At 47.3% G+C, this 16,932-nt stretch overlaps 4 protein-coding genes across 4 annotated transcripts; 2 read left to right on the forward strand and 2 right to left on the reverse strand.

Moving 5' to 3' along the window:
• Positions 1–30: 30 nt before the first annotated feature.
• On the reverse strand, positions 31–3,362 carry GGS25DRAFT_536 (TBC domain-containing protein). The gene is made up of 2 exons (XM_049265836.1): positions 1,164–3,362; positions 31–1,046 (listed from the first exon to the last, which is right to left on the reverse strand). Exons 1-2 carry the CDS (start codon positions 2,913–2,915, stop codon positions 564–566), a joined length of 2,235 nt encoding a protein of 744 aa, XP_049120807.1. The 5' UTR covers positions 2,916–3,362; the 3' UTR covers positions 31–563.
• A 1,462-nt stretch (positions 3,363–4,824) lies between these two features.
• Positions 4,825–7,827, reverse strand: GGS25DRAFT_467304 (eukaryotic translation initiation factor 3). Its single transcript, XM_049258986.1, has 3 exons — positions 7,233–7,827; positions 5,589–7,137; positions 4,825–5,495 (listed from the first exon to the last, which is right to left on the reverse strand). The coding sequence occupies exons 1-3, from the start codon at positions 7,499–7,501 to the stop codon at positions 5,091–5,093; spliced, it is 2,223 nt and encodes a 740-aa protein (XP_049120808.1). The 5' UTR covers positions 7,502–7,827; the 3' UTR covers positions 4,825–5,090.
• Positions 7,828–8,061: 234 nt separating this feature from the next.
• Positions 8,062–10,289, forward strand: GGS25DRAFT_467305 (chaperonin Cpn60/TCP-1 family). Its single transcript, XM_049258987.1, has 4 exons — positions 8,062–8,258; positions 8,316–8,470; positions 8,524–9,898; positions 9,953–10,289. The coding sequence occupies exons 1-4, from the start codon at positions 8,256–8,258 to the stop codon at positions 10,010–10,012; spliced, it is 1,593 nt and encodes a 530-aa protein (XP_049120809.1). The 5' UTR covers positions 8,062–8,255; the 3' UTR covers positions 10,013–10,289.
• A 1,066-nt stretch (positions 10,290–11,355) lies between these two features.
• GGS25DRAFT_467307 (uncharacterized protein) lies at positions 11,356–15,929 on the forward strand. The gene is made up of 2 exons (XM_049258988.1): positions 11,356–11,819; positions 11,877–15,929. Exons 1-2 carry the CDS (start codon positions 11,568–11,570, stop codon positions 15,255–15,257), a joined length of 3,633 nt encoding a protein of 1,210 aa, XP_049120810.1. The 5' UTR covers positions 11,356–11,567; the 3' UTR covers positions 15,258–15,929.
• Positions 15,930–16,932: the final 1,003 nt, after the last annotated feature.

Raw genomic sequence — 16,932 nt, forward strand, 5'->3', positions numbered from 1 at the left:
CAAGGTAGAAAATAGAAAAGGGAAAGAGAAACATTAAAAAGAAATACATGACGGAGTCCAGTGGGAAAAGTACCTGGAGGTACTAGATGCATGTACTACTATGTAGGTACATAAGGAGTCGGACTTGATAGTAAGTAGTAATGTGGTGTGGTAGCAGAAATGGATGCGTCTCGGGTTGCAACAATTAACTCCGCCCCCCTGGTCCAATCCATCGCCTTCCAAGATCTATACTCCTATTTCATTTCGTGAATGATTCATTCCTTATAAGCACCCTGTTGCCAATCCATCTGCGCTAGATTTGAGCGGCAATTCCGTCTTCCACACCCATCTATATTCCTACCTCACCAATTCCCACCCCCGAAATATCTTGTTGGCAACAAATCAGACCACGTTGAAGTAGAATAGGCAATGGCCTATCCTGAGACGAGACAATAGTTATCGAAAATACGTAAGTGCTGTAGTGTTGCAGTGCTGTACATTAATGGCAATGGTGGAACGAAACGATGAGAAAGAGCAATTAAGCAAATTATTGTTTAGTGAAGCTTACTTGCTTCCATGTCTGTTTATGATTTACCGGCAGCTCGGACTCTAGTCATCCACGAGTCAACCTTATCCTGTTGATCCAGCTTGCTTCTTTCTTGTAGCACTTTATGCGCCTCTGATGTGTTTTTGGCACTCAGCAAGGGAACCTCGATATCTAGTAGCAATGCAACCGCCGCACGGATGAGGAGTGCATCACCTTCGAAGACGTACACATCCCACAACCGGGTGCATTCGTCGAGACTGAAATGTTGCGTAAAGCAGGATATAAATACATCGCCAAGATAGATATCTGGCTCAAGATCAAGCTCTGGGCTGGTAAGATGTTGATGAAGTCTAGGTGACTTGGTTGACAGAGTCTGAAGAAGTAAATTGAATGCCGATGTCTTGGCCCCGACGTCGGAGGCGTAGAAGGAAAACGGGAGAGGACGATTCAAAATGTTTGCCAGGGCAACAAAGGCGGCAGTGGGTGTGGGAAGATTCAATAAGAGAATCGCTGCGATAGTCTAGATAGTTAACTAAGTTAGCATAAATTTCCCTTTACAATTTCCAAGAGAGACTGCAGGTATATGATAATATCCAAGAGAGACTGCAGGTATATGATAATAATTGGGTAGACTTACGTTGCAACCTGACACGTAACCAATGTCGCTGCGATACATAGCATACGCACGAAGGACATCGATCAAGCTCGAATGTAGTGGAGCACCAATTTGGAAGATCTTGAGATCAGCCCAGGTCCGTTCCTCCACATCCACATTTATCTGCGCAAACCAAGCTGCCTTGCGTTCATCCTCGCTACTCGCATTCCCAGCCGCACAGCGATCCTCGACCTCGCAGGCTCTCGCCAGAGCCGCTTGAAAGGATGTCTCTGTCAAACCAAGCTCATTCCCGATGGCTCGGCTCCACACAGCACCTCGGCTACGTGGCGCTACACCCTTCCACCATAATTCTCGAGTTCGCCTTTCGCGAATCGCAGCGTCCCATCGTTTCAAAACACCATCTTCCCAAACCTGCATAAGCGCCTTGGCTGCATTGTCCTTCGTGCGCTCCTTTTCTTTTTGCATCGCTTCTCGCTTCTTGTCCGCTTCGATGCTGCTTGCCATCATCCTTTGGTATTCTCTGATATGCCTTCTCTCTTCGATGGGATCCTTTGGCGGTAACCAGGAAGGCCTCGTCCGCGAGAGGACAGCCTCTTTCTCTTTGGATACGGGTAGAGGATCGATCATGATATTCGTCCGCCGAAGAGGAGGTAGCTCGGCAAGCGCAGATTTTACCCGCGGCTTGGGTTTCGGGCGGTCGTACATCGAGTGGTGCACACCGTTTTTGTCAACCTCGTTTGCATGTTCTTCAAGCTTCTCTGTGAGGGCTTTTGCTTCAGGGCTAAGCTCAGAGATGGCGGCAGTCCAACTCTTAGCGCGTCCTTTAGCAGACGTCGCAGACTGTAGCGAGTCTGTAGATGATGATGATGAGCCCGTCTTCCATGTTGGCGATTTAAGGCAGCCTTGAGCAGCAGCCACTGCGGGTGTGCCATTTCCAACGCTGCGAACGCGTTCCTTTGGGCGTCTTTCAGGTGATGCAGAGGCAGATACCGATTGGCTCAGCGACCGCTCCAAGGGAGGACGAGGCGATAGCGGAACATTATCAAGAATAAGGTCGTCAGGAATGTTGTCGTCATCATCATCGTCGCATTCTTTCTCCAAATCAATTGCCGACTTTGGCTCTCGGCCAGTCTGCCAGCTGCGTCGCCGTTGTTTTGGCACTGCCAAATTGCCGCCCAGAGGACTGACAGATCGAGCAGAGATATTCTGGTTTGGACTTCGACGTCGATGAGATGGATTCATCGAGGAAGTAGATCGTACAGAAAGACTACGTATCGGTAGTGTGCTGATCTGAGTCTCCGGGTTAATGCCATTACTAAGACTGCGGGTATTCGTGTCGCGAAATTGTGCGGTCAAGGTCGGAGCTCTAGATCGAGATCCCGTAAAGGAAGAAGCACTTCGCAATTGTAGGCGCGGACGAGCTAGGTCGCGGGTCTGGGGATGAACATTGGGGCTGACATGCTTTGCAGACGAAGCGCGAAGGTCGGAAGCGAAAGAAGCGCTGTAAGGGTTCGGAGCCGACTTTGTGTGAGAGTCGCGGAAAAGGGTAGGGTCCATGGAGGCGACATCGTCATCTAGGCCAATCTCCTCAAAGTGGGCAACGTTTGCTGCAATGCCTTCGTCGCCTTCGTCGGAGTTGAGGGACCGCACAGAAGACGCCCTAGAAGTTATGGCTGATGAAGTCATACCGGGTGGTGAGCCAGGACTCGGAATTGCGAGGTCAGCCCCGTCTAAATGTCCTCCGCCGTAGCTCATGATCGCATGGTTAAGCATTAGATAATCAGTGTTGAGTAGTGCAGGTGCTTGTGAGTTGAGAGGCGACTGTATTGATTGATCTGTCCTTGACTAGTGGGATATCTTGTTGATATGGTGTTCGAGATTCGACTCCAGACAACGAAGGAATAGAAAAACAGCGGCAGGGTAGACAGGAATAGCAGCTGAAGATGGGGAGATGTTTCGGAGTAGATAAGATGCCAAGGCGAATGGCGATGGTGCTGAATGTTTTCAGTGAAAGAAAGAGCCCCTAGTTTGCTGCAAGGTTGTCGTGAGTGAGTGCAATAGGATCTATCAATTGTCTCACGATCCTAGCCAGGCAAGACCCCTATATTTCAAGCGTGCCAAAAACCAAATGTTGATTATAGCTGCGTAGTAAGGAATCACTCTGGGCGTAGGACAAGTATTAAAATAAAAGATTAGCCGATGGTCGAATTATCGAGTTTGCGATGGCGAGTGTTGATAAAATAGTGATAGCGAATGAAGTTAATAACCAGTTATTGTGAGAACCCCCGGAAATGTGAGGTGGTATTAACTAGGCAATAAGGCTTAGTCGAAGATATTACTAGGTAGTTAAGTACAATTCTGCAATACCAATGATGAGTGATGCTATATGCTGTCGTCGTGAATATACGTATTAGTTGTATAGCTATAGGGCTAGGTCTAATATAGCGGATCTTGTCATGTCGTTTGGAAGGAAGGCCGAAGTTTTATGTGGTGATACTATGCACAGCGCTGACACCAATGCCCAGATATGATTTTGGGAGATGCTCGCAAGGGGTGAATAGTGGGAGAAGAGGGCGCAGTGTAATAGGCGACAGATGGATACAACTGAATGAAAACGAATGAATAATAGCCGAATAAGTCTGTTGAAAGAGTGGACGAATATCAAGATCAAATAAAATGATTTGGATATTCTGAAATAAACAAGGCGGCGTCCTGGCTTCCTTGAATACCTAATGAATGGATCCCGTCAGAAAGATAGGAAGGGAAGTTTACAGGATTGCAAAATTGGAATTGGAAAGGAAAGATGATGTGGTTTGCAAGATACAAGTTCAAGTTTGTAGTTTGGGAAAAGACGAGTTGCCTTGGCACCACCCTAGGCTGCCTAGGGGGTTGAAGAAACGCGAACGCGGGGGTGGGACTATGAAACATAATTTCATTTTAAGCCAATCATGCAACATACCACACAGTACCCCTTGTGCAGAACAGTGGATCTGTCATCGATCTACCCCTCGCTGCTTTACCTAATTAACACCTTCATCCCTTTCCAAGGTTATTAGCTCAACATAATGCAGGTACATGTGCGAATACCTAACCTTACCTAGTACCTACATGCCTACATGTCTAGACTCTACATGTCTACCTTGAATGAATGTTGCTTAGTACTTCAAGTTAGGTATGTATGCCGTGTGTAAAATACATACCTAACCCTACTAGCCTATACATATGTATGTATATGTATCTAATACGGGAATTAAAAATAGCATCCCACAGGTTAGAAAAATGAAAGGCATACATATGTGTGTAAAATGCAACGGTAGGCTCATGTGATATGTATGCTTGGGTACCTAGGTAGGTAGGCTCGCTTCAAACCCTTACATGGAGAAGGTCAATGATATCAACCCACAAGGGGGAATCACCCTATGCAAGTCCAGCTTATCTATTTAACCATCTTAATAGCAGATAGGCATCCAATAAGCTCAGCTACTTAGATAAGTATTGACTGTCGAGCGTTTTCAAAGTCTTTCTGTTAGTATTAACCCAGGCACGGTAACTTCGGAATTCATCAGGACTGTTGCATAATAGAAGCCCATGGCTCGCCTGGGCTAGACATCCTCCCGGTCATGTATACCTCAATCACAAAGAGACTAAGTACCAACCTTGAGTCCCGATTATAGCTGTGTCTGTTTGCGAGGTTAATGAAATCTACATCGAACAGCGATGCTTTTCTTTTTTTTTTGTTAAAAAAAAACAAAAAAAAAAACATCAGGGTAGGGTAGGTAGCGTAGAAACCATATATCCAAAAGCGAAGCTTTGGATTCACTAGAATATCAGCCATCTCTAAGGCCTTATTTTTCTTAGTATGCTAGCAGCAAATCTCAATATGCCTTTACACAGTACACAGAACGCCGTTCGTTGCTAGCCATTTTCCCATCACACCGAGTGCTCTCTTCAAGGAACAATCTCCTCATTCTCCTCAAGCACTTCTTCCACAATCTCCTCGATCACCTGTTCCTCGCCATTGTCCGGTGTAGTCTCGACAGGGTGTTTTGGCAAGCCTAGTTCGACCCTCTCCTCCTCCAGCTCCTCCTCGACTGACGCACGCCATGCCAGCCATTCATCGAGCAGGCGTCTTCTGGCCTCAACCACCGCCAAGTCGGCAGACGCTCCACGTTCCGCATCTTCCAGCTCGAAAACTTTAGAGTACTCTCTGAGGTTCTTGCGAATTTGCTTCTGCTCATCCTTGGAGAGAAGAGTCGCAGGTCGGGGCCGCCATAACCACTGGCGGAACTTTTCAATGGGTTCCTCTCGTAATAATTCACCCCTGAAGTCGTAGATATGGTACCCATTTTCCATCTATCGCTAACTGTTAGCGCCCAGAACAAGCACTAAATCCTCTAGAAGACAAGGAAGGGTAAAGAAGAGGGAGAGTGGGGGGGGATAACTTACTGTATGCTTCCATACAGATGCCCAGGAAGCCACGAAGCGGCCTGATGGGTCCCATTGCACATCAGTAACACCATAATGGTCTGCCGTGTTCATGAGTTGCAGGTTGGCGGTAAGATCCTTATCACTTTCAGGCTTTTCGCCCTCAAAGTCAAGGTCGAAGAACTCGAGGTCGGAACTCTGCTGGTTAGCAACCGTCGCAACAACCACGAAACGGCCGCGAGGAGACCAATAGATGGCGTTACTGTTTTTCTTCTCTAGTGTCCGAAGGTGCTTGTAGTTACCTACAGCGGACCCCTTGACCTTTTCGGGACAAAAGAACGATACAGAAGTCTTGGGGGCGACGGCGGTGGGGCCCGTCGGCTCAGGGGTCGTGATGATGACGAAGCGTTCTCCCTTAGGTTCCCAAGCAAAATTGATGACCGTATCCTTGATTGTGTCGACCACTTCGACTGGCACGCCCTTTTCTCTGATGCGGAAGATCTCAAGAGTAGTAGCCTGTGACTTCTTGGATTTGGAGTGTCTATCCACCTTAACAGAGAGATACGTAGCATCCGATTGCCAATGGAGCTTGGCATCGGTGACGCTAAAAAGATTCAACGATCGGACAATCTCCTTGGAGGGGATGCTCATCAGGCCAACTTTAGCAGGATTGCTGCCAATCTCTGGAGTCCAGAAACAGAAGAGCTGCTCGTACGTTTTCACACCCTCTCTTTGCGGGGTTGAAGGTGCCCATTCAAAGTCCATGACACCTTCCACCTTAATGGTCGTCTTATCTAATAAATTCATGCGAGGCAATTCATAGACGGAGATGGAGGAACCTTGGGTCATTCTTGCTACGTACTTGTCGTCAGATGACCACTTAAATGCCGGCCAGGGGAATTTTGGTGGGGGCTTCGCTCCGGCCGCATGGGCATCGTTGGTGGCTGGTAGGTCTAGATTGGCAAACGATCGGAGTGGCTTAGCAGTCTCAAGGTCCCAGATCACATAGTTTTTGCCATCCTCGTCTATTGACAGTTGAGGATGTCCCTCATCAGGTATGGAGATAGGCCTGTTGGACCACGTGACGATGTATTTCTCGTTCGGGGAAAAGTCGAGCATGTTGACGAACGGATGCGCGAATCGTTTCTGCCGAGACCATGAGGCACCGCCCCAGAGTTGCACACCTTGTTGATGGACGGATACCAAAAATGTTCCCAAGGGCGACCATTGTACGAAGCTCTCGGTCCAGTGCTGTCGGTCGACAATATTCTCGGGGGGGTCCCTCTCGTTGTTCCAAAACACGCCAACGACATCTCCCCGATACATGGCGAATTGATCGCGGCCGCGGCCGCTCGGGTCAGCCAGGAATGAACGTAGGTGCTCCTTTTCGGTAAATTCCTCGATCTCAGGGGGCACATAGGTTTCGTTTACGCGTCCTTCTCGGCCATAGCGGTCAATGTCGGTCATCTTATTAACCCTAAGGGTGTGTTTCTTGTCGAGAGGCACCATGTCGAGCTGTCTGACAGCGGCAGCGGCTTCGGCGGGGGAGGTATATTCGACGAAGGCAAATCTATAAGTATGTCAATCTGTCAGTCCGTGTGATATAATCTACCAGTCCATCTTTAAAACGATTGTAATTTGGCATGTCGCAATATTATTACGTACCGAAGAGACTTGCCATCTTCCATAGGCATGTAAACTTGATCTTCTCGGGTCTTTCCGACCTGGTTCAGTTTCTTCAATAAAAATTTGACCAGCTTGGGTTTTTGATCCTCGGTGACCTCGGGAAGGCCATCGATGACGATGAAGGTGTCGTAGCCCAGCTCAAGTTGAACCTCGTACTTCTCGCGCAGATCGCTAATGTCGATCTCATCCTCGTCGTAATCATCCTCGTCGACATCCGCGTCGCGCAGATGATCAAATGAAGGCGCCATGTTGGGTGGCTTGCAAAGTATACGGCTCGTATGTGTGTGGTATAGTTTGTGGGGGATGTGGAAGAAATGCCCCGCCTTTGGGGGGGGTTGAAAAAGTGACGATGAAGTCAAAAAGACGTGGAGTTTTTTTTTAAAGACTTGGTTGAAAGTGCTTAGATCGCAGGGCCTAGGACGCAAAGAAGAAATCAAATAAATTTGATTATCTATCCTTGTATGTTGGAAGGACGCGAGAAGAAGTTGTCGCGACCGGATCCAGCAGCCAAATTATGATTAAATAGAGTCGTTCGTTCAAGGCTAATATTGTAAGAGGTGAATTTTTTTTGATGTTCCAAAAGGTTGAAAAAAAAGCCCCAATTGTGTGTGTCCCCGCTGATCCACTTATTTATCTTGATGGATTGCTTGAGCTAGGACCTTAGGTACCTAGTTACATACCTAAGTTGAAGAAGCTCCAACTTAATTTGCGCGTAAGAGGTTCGGCGAAATAATTGTTCCCTTTCCAGCCCTGCCCCGCTAAAAAGAGAAAAAGTTCTGGGCAATTTCAACCCGCAGTTACATTTGAAGCTGTCGATAGGCCCACCATAAAGGCGGGAGGAGGAAGTATTCGATATAATTATGTACCAAACATAATTATACAAGGCAGCTAGAAACATACATACTACAATCACAACACTACAACTACTACACCAAATCCCTTTGGTAACTTCTTCAAAATCATATTCAAACACGCTCTTTCTTTTCTCTCATATTAGACAATATGGTTAGTTGAACTATTATATTTATCTCTGCTTGCTCACTTACTAACACATACCCCCAGTCTTCCTTCAGTCCTACCCAAATCTTTGAGGAGGGTACTACCGAAGAAAAGGGAGAAAATGCACGTCTTGCTGCATTCGTTGGCGCCATCGCCGTCGGAGATCTAGTCAAGAGTACTCTGGGTCCTAAGGGCATGGACAAGATATTGCAATCAGCGTACGTAACCTCCTAATAACCCATGCACCTCTTTTACTTACCCCTCCACCAAGTTCTACGTCCGAAATCATGGTTACCAACGATGGTGCCACTATTCTCAAGTCGATCGCCCTCGACAACGCAGCAGCCAAGGTCCTCGTCAACATTTCCAAAGTCCAAGATGACGAAGTCGGAGATGGCACCACCTCGGTCGCTGTGCTAGCCGCAGAACTTCTCCGAGAAGCTGAAAAGCTCGTCGACAAGAAAATACACCCCCAAACCATCATCGAAGGTTACCGAATAGCCAGCCAGGCCGCTCTTCAGGCGTTAGAGGCCTCTGCAGTAGACCACAGCAAGAACCCCGAAGCCTTCAAGAAGGACCTTCTTGCCATCGCTCGCACCACCTTGAGCTCCAAAGTACTCGCTCAAGATAGAGATCTCTTCTCTAAGCTCGCCGTCGACGCAGTACTACGGTTGAAGGGCTCCTCGGACCTAAGTCATATTCAGATCATTAAAAAAGCTGGTGGAAAGTTAAGTGACTCGTACTTAGACGAGGGGTTCATTCTTGACAAGAAGATCGGTGTCAACCAACCTAAGCGACTAGAAAAGGCCAAGATATTGGTGGCCAATACCTCGATGGATACGGACAAGGTCAAGATTTTTGGTGCGCGTATGAAGGTCGGCTCGACGGGCAAGCTGGCTGAGCTCGAGAAGGCCGAAAAGGACAAGATGAAGGCCAAAGTGGATAGGATCAAGGCTCATGGAATCAACTGCTTTATAAACCGACAGCTAATCTACAATTGGCCCGAGCAGCTCTTTACCGATGCTGGCATCATGTCCATCGAGCATGCCGACTTTGACGGCATCGAGCGCCTAGCGCTGGTCACTGGCGGTGAGATCACTTCCACCTTCGACCACCCGGATCAAGTCAAATTAGGTCACTGCGACTTGATCGAAGAAGTCATCATTGGCGAAGACACGCTTATCAAGTTCTCCGGCGTGGCTGCTGGCCAAGCTTGCACCATCGTCCTACGAGGTGCTACTGAACAGTTGCTAGACGAGGCAGAACGCTCACTACATGATGCTTTGGCTGTTCTCTCCCAAACTGTCAATGAGCCTAGGACAACGCTAGGTGGTGGGTGTGCTGAGATGCTGATGGCCAAGGCGGTAGAAGGCGCAGCAACTCGAGTGGAGGGTAAAAAGCAGATGGCCGTTTCGTCGTTTGCGATAGCTTTGCGGCAGCTACCAACAATCCTCGCCGACAACGCAGGGTTGGATTCGAGCGACCTAGTCGCAAGATTGCGTAAAGCCATTTATGACGGTATGTCAACCTATGGCCTAGATCTGATGACACCTGGAGGGGGGATAGCAGATATGCGGGATCTAGGGGTAATTGAGAGTTATAAACTTAAGAAGGCTGTTGTCTCATCGGCAGGTGAAGCCGCAGAGGTACGTGATTTTACCTGGTCCCCCAATACGTTGACAATACTAATCTTCATACAGCTACTTCTAAGAGTGGACGACATAATCCGAGCGGCGCCGCGAAGAAGAGAGAGGCATTAGATATAAAATAGCTAGTGGACAACCAACGGATGTAAAATAATCGTAGACTAGGCTCATGGACTATGAAAATACCCGCTATAACGAGGACGTTGAATCTGATATTCATAGGTGCCTAGTCAAGACCCTAACAGGTTCAAAGGCGGTAACAATCGGCATATTAAACGGTATAGAGTAAGATATATTTCGAAAGAGACGCAGAAAATAAGACTAGGTACGTAGATGTATGTATATGAACCACAGATGGGAAGGCCCTACATATGTAGGCTCTATTGCCGGAGAGTTCGTTACTCCTAAGAATATTTAGTATGTGCCTACCTATGTACCTAGGTAAGTTTTCAATATCAACACACCCGGTCTACTGCTATGTATATACAGGGTAGGTACCTTGAAATTACTATGCACGCCTGGCTCAATCTGTCGCCGATCATGTTCTTCAGTGTGCTGGATGGCAACTATCTCAAAGGCCTCTGAATTGCCACCTGCAGCGAATATTGGCGGCGGGATCTATACAGGTATCATCCAACCCTCTTATGTCTTACACTGTAGTTCAACCCATATTCAACCCATATTCAACCCCAAAACACGGATACCTAGGTACATACCAAGGTAGGGAAAGGTATCTACCTATCTCGTGCCTATACCGTAGCTATCGATGAAAGATTGTCTTGTAGTCACAATGTGACTGAACTCGCTTTATACCTAACAGCATTATGCCCAGTACATACCTACAGTACCACTGCCAGAAGTGTACATCCTAATTCGAAGGTTTGCTACGCTTCACATTGTGCAACAGGTCTAGGCGAGAAAAAAGCAGAGTGATTACATACATACCTACCTATACATGAGTTTTACATAAATAAACCTCCAGGGCTATGTACCTACTCAAGTTACATAAGGTACGTAGGTAGGTAGTAAAGAAAATTTGCTTGATTACCAGGCTCTTGGTACAGTCAAGGGTGGTAAGTCCATAACTCCATGTAGGTAGATAAGGGGGTCCCGATGGTAGGTTCAAACCTACCTACTATCTATTACTATGTAAATAGTTATATGTATGTATAGTATTGCCGTTATTGGGTGCCTATTGCGACAGTGCGAAGCGGCTGGCTCTTTATAAATGTGATGCATCACATCTAGAAGCATTCTGTATAGCCCTCGTAGTGTAGCACTGTGAGGGGCTTTCACACGATGATATCGTGGCTTAAGGTCCAGGATATTTTGCCTTTTTAACCTAGGTGCGCTAGGTTCAAGCATGCTGCGAAGGTACCTAGTAACTAGGTATGTAAAACCGCATTTCGTGTTTAACGAAGCTCGCTTGGGAGTAGAGGGAAATTTGTGGCAGGGCAGGGATTTTCAGGGTTATTCCAGGGTCAGCTCTCTCATTTATTTCTTCGGCTCTGGGTCAAGAAACTGAAATATTCAATGGAAAGCAGTCTTTCGCGATCACTTCTTCATGTAAAAGCTATTATCTGCTAAACCCAATCATTTGGCTTGCAGAATCGACTATACAGCCTCAAGAATATACTTGGCAGATTGCTACAAGTATCAAATAGTCCTAATGACTAGTCTTAGGAGACAGAGCAAAAGGAGGGCGTGCAAACGTGATCCGCGAGCAACTTCAACCGCACAATTAGGGTCTGGAGGACTAAACGGCCGAGAGTTGCGATCCAAGCATAGGACCCAGCTCGCTTCTCCACTGTCCCCGGGAATTCTCATGCCGTCAAGTCCCTCAGCAGCTACCCATGATGATAGTGTAAGAGGCATGAAGAAAGGGGGAGATGGCCTTACGCATGAGTCCCCAACACCAACGGTATGGGCTTATAGAGGCGACACTACTGTATGATATAATCGGTTGACAAGCAAATAGGAAAATCGAGACGGGGATTTCAATGAGGCCGCGATATCAGTATCAGATTTATCGAATTCGCATCCTCGTGACTCTACGGCTGAACCCAGCACGCCTCATAGTTCAAGGTACCTTTCATTGGAAGAGAAGATCAAGTTTCTCAAAATTTGCTGTAGGCACGGCACGACGCTCCTGCATTGCTCAACATCGGATAAGCATGCGGAAGACGAAGTCTGGAGGCTAATCATGGGTGAATTCTCCACGACAGTCCGCATGGGCTTTTTCACAGACCACACTCTGGTGAAGAAAGTGGCCAACAAGATTTGTAGGAATCGGCGTAAGAAAACTGAAGGAAAGAATACGCCCCCAAGACGATCTTACATGGGCTACCTTGATGTCTGGATCGACCGATGGGTGCGTGTTTGGCAATGTCGCGATATGATTGTTAGCGTTGCTATAGCTCACGACTCGATCCGCGAAACACTGGGGGCCAAGAAGTTAAAGCGAATGTTTCAACACAGGATGGACGGGATCGAGTTGCCTGAGGAGCTTGGCGTACTCACCTTCTCGCCTTTGTTGTGGAAAGGAATGCAAAAGAGGATTCGGGCTGTTGAGCGATCCTTGAAACGTCAGTTTAAGTCCCCATCCCCTGACGGGAATAACTCAAATGAGGATGAAGATGAAGATGAAATAGACGCGGACGCAGCAGTGGAAGTGACTAGCGAGGAACCACTATTACAGTCAATTGAGGAAGAGGAGAAAGACCAAAATGGATTGTCTCGCATGACGCCGAGAGTCGAGAGAAAGCAAGAACCTCAGGATCAATCTCCGACCACAGAAGAACTTATTGAGCCAGAAGAAGATGCCCTCGTAACCGAGTCCAAGAAGGCACCAACTGGGAAGCCGCCAGGTGACGGCATAGCCATATTTGATTTGACCGAGGAACTTTTTGTGTCAGAACAGCAGACCTCGTCTTCAGACCAACTGGATTCTCAGAAGAAGTGTCAAGAGGACACCAAGCAAACTCGGCTGCAAAGAGGTGGACTGGAGGATCCAAAGCCTGGAGCGTCCGGCCCATACCATAATGACGTTGACAACCAAGGGGGCGAAGACCATTTGACCACCCCAGTCGCTGAGGAAACACCGCGTAACCAGGCTAACGTTTCGCGCAGTATTCATACTGCTTCTGGCCGACCACAGCGACTGAGAGCCGGCACGTTTTCGGCCGGCGCGAGAGTAGCGGTTGGGTGGGATAGGCTGCAATTGAAGCGAGTTGGTGCGAATGTTACCGCTCAGCGAGACTACAGGCAAGGTGTATTTGCTACGATCAGTAGCGACGGTCGGGTGAATTTTCGACTTCGTAGCCAAAATATGCTGGGTGAACTAGTACCGCCTGAGTTCCGTCTCAAAAGAATATCCGTCCCCCACAGTGATATTGTTTACTATCCCAAATTCCGCGGTATCTCTTACGACGAAGTTCGGTTAGAAGTAGCTCGCCAAAGCCACGTTCCCATCAGCCAGCGCACTGTTGATTCCTGGATGCCAACACCGCTGGCCGAGAGCAATGATACTGAGCTGGGATCTTCGTCCAGAAAGCTTAGGGATAGGTTATTGAGCGGGACTACCGCGGTAGTCAATGCTACAGATACAGGTACCAAGTTCCGGGCAAGGACGAGGCAGGAGAAAGCCACAGCCCTAGTGAGACAAGCTGGCACGCTGGATGCATTTACCGGAGAAGATGCCATCAACAAGAAAGAAAATCAAACCGTTTTACATTCTTCCACCACATTGGATACACGGCGACGCAATCCATCTGTGCAATCTAGAACAGGCCTCTCTCCAAATACCTCACGCAAGGATTCGAATGAAAACCCCGTCGAAGTACCGAGCCCGGATAAGACGGGCATATATGATGCCCCAAGGCCCCTTGAAGGCGAGGCTAAAACGCAGCAGAGCCCCATAGCATCACTAGGAATACCATGTAGCGGGGGGCGGCCATTTCAGAAGCAAGAAAGCAACGTCGGGAGGCCTACTATCATGAGTAGAATCACACCCCCATTGTTTTACGGGGCTAAACCCGAGCTGTCGGGTCACGGTGGTGCTGATCATGACCAATCACTATTACGGCAGCAGGATTCCGATCCGGATACCCAAGCCTCGGCTAGATTATCCCAAGAGCCTCACTCCAAGAATGGCTTACCTCTGCTACCATCCCTGAACACGCCAATATCATATGCTATATCAGTGCAGAGCGACTCTGATAATGAGAGTTTCCCCGATATCGAGGAATTATACAGAAGGAGGTGGTTCGTAGAGGAGGCTGAGGCTTCTAGTAATCCGTCTGTTTCGCAACAACGACGGGTACAGAGTCCTGAGTATACCGGCAGCAAATTTGCGTCGGCGTATGGAAAACCCCGTGCATCTCCATCATCCTGTGCACAGATATACGACCAAGAATTGTCGCAGGCAGATGTGAAGGTGCCTTCGGTAGAAAGCATCCCAAACCCGCACTTAAATACGAATGTGGGAGGCCAAGAGGGGTTGGGTAAGGAGTCACAGGCCCAAAGCGATAAAACGAGCCTTCAAATGAGCCCGCAGTCGAAGAAACGCACGAGAGGGCAGTCTATGTTGAAATCAGCGGGCCATGACCTGCAAGATAATGTTGAGATGGCTGAATCTCCAAATCTTCTGTCTTCGACAGATGGCAATCGTTTGACAAAGAGATGGAAGCAGTTACCAGGTTCCAAATCTGTGACAAAGTCTGGACCGAGCCACACCTGGACCCAAAGCCCGGCGCAGGTCAAACCGTCCGCTTCATTGAATCTACCGGAGCCCAGTCTAGGCTCGGCCAAAGCCCCCACTTCTCCTGACAAGGACAAACAGTTTCAACACCCCAATGATAGCCTAATGAGCAAAGGCAAAGGAAAAGTTGCCACCCGCGATTTTACGCCCACGTCGATGAAGACAATCGGTGAGCCTTCTTCGTCCAGATGGAAATCGAAGCCTGAAAGAAAGACACCATCTCATCGTTTCACACCATACGGCCAACCACCAACTTCAATTCAACCTCCAAGAGGAAAGCAAGGCCTTAGCGATCTTGCGCAGATTGCCGAGCCCTGGGCATCGTCAGCCAAAAGCTCGGGCCCCTATACTCCCCACGCTTCGTCCAAGGAAAGACGAAAGGGTGGTGGAAATGGAAGGAGGCGAAGTCGTCGTCCTCGACCTAATAGCAGGGGAAAAGACAACAGATTTATTAGAGAAATGACAACGAACACGATAGATTTTAGGAGTTTTAGCCCGGATAGGAAGTACGAATATCTACATCATAAGGTAACAGATATGAAGGAGGAGCTTCATAAAACAGAAAAACAATTGGCTAGTTTCTTCGATATGAACAGATAACACCGCAATGTATAGCTAAGACTCTTTTCATTATGATATGTAGGTAACACCTGTCTCGAGGAGACGAATGGATGCGACGAGGAGGACAAGAAACACGAGGGATGGTATGGTGATTAACTAATTTTTGGGTTGAATTTATTTGCTGGTGTATTACAACTTCTATTCACCATGATGGCTCTGTGTGTCTATGTATTAGTGTTCGGTATAACTATTACTATGAACCTACCTAAGGTTAGGGTAGTTTAAAAATGTTATTATTCCTCGGCTTCTCGTACGGATTACGGGATATTGGTCTAAGGAGGTTGATAAAAGGTTACGGCTGCACGTGGATTTCCGATTAGCCGATTGGCGAGAGTTCTCGGGGCTGTAAGTGGATTAAGGAAAGTATTATTATTACCAGGTACCCTAGATACCCTAGGTTAGGTGGTTTATGGACACAGGGATCTAAGAACAAGGATCTGCATTCCTCAACAATTGATCATTTTGGTAGGACAAATACCCCAGGCAATCCCCAACAGAAAAAAAAGGAAAGAAAAAAAGACAAGGACCCTGGGATAGCGGAGAAACCCTTTCCTTGATCGGGAACATACCCCTGGATCAATTGGACGAACCTTCTTCACCACGATTGGCGAAAGTTAATAGCAGAATAGGTAGGTACAACCCCATTTTAGGGCATTTTAGATTTTAGATTCTAGAAGAAAAAAAAATCGCTATGTGAAATGGGGCGCTTACCTCTTATAATAACATTTGAAGTAATAAATCATATTCGTGCGGGGGATCTGGTTTAAGGGAGTACTATACCTAGTATCATACTAGGTACCTAGCACTGTATTGTACATTCAAGTTTTGATACTTACATATAACTATATAAACATAGTTACTTCAATAACGTATATATGTAATAGCCTCGAGTTTGTTTCTAGCACCACATTCAGAGTCACAACTTAAAGATTCAAGTAAGGTTAGGGAGGTATGTACCTCAGACATACGTATGTAGATCGAAGCAAAGATAAGATGTGACATCTCTCAGCTTCAGTGTTCCCGCCACATGGCGTAAGCCTATTTGCTTTCTTCCTAGGCTAGCAGAGGTCAGCAACACACAGTAGCCCTAGGGAAGTATATTTGTTCTGTAGTTGGCGTGGCGCACGGTTTAGTACGCGCCATTCTCGTCTTTGGTCATACGGTATTGAAGCCTGTATTGGTCGAACGACAACGAAGTAACTATTGTCTGATGACATGCGATGATTCACCTGGGGAGGGAGCTTGCAGCCAGCCATAGAAGCATGTTCATCCATGGATATCAAAGGGCCCCCCAGAGGCGGTCTTGTTCGTGCAGCCCCGCGGGGGAAGCCTTACTGGATACTGCATCCGTACACATATACGAACATTACATAGGCATGCCTGATACTATATGTACATAAGTTGTTGATAATATTGAAGGTTCTGCCAGCCAGACGTCGCTTTGACATCAATGATATTCAATGTTGTGATACTACGTATGTAGTACTGTACTATGTATGCATGTGTATGAATGCATATACATAGTTAACTACCTAGTAATTTAGTAAAGGATGGGGATGTATGATCATCATGCGGTGCTTGCCACTGCTTGATTTACATAACTATGCGGATTGCAACATCGAATTGGCACAGAGCCCACATGCATTTTGAGTTG

The sequence above is a fragment of the Hypoxylon fragiforme genome (assembly GCF_022984875.1).
Source record: "Hypoxylon fragiforme strain CBS 206.31 chromosome Unknown GGS25scaffold_1, whole genome shotgun sequence".
NCBI lineage: Eukaryota > Fungi > Ascomycota > Sordariomycetes > Xylariales > Hypoxylaceae > Hypoxylon > Hypoxylon fragiforme.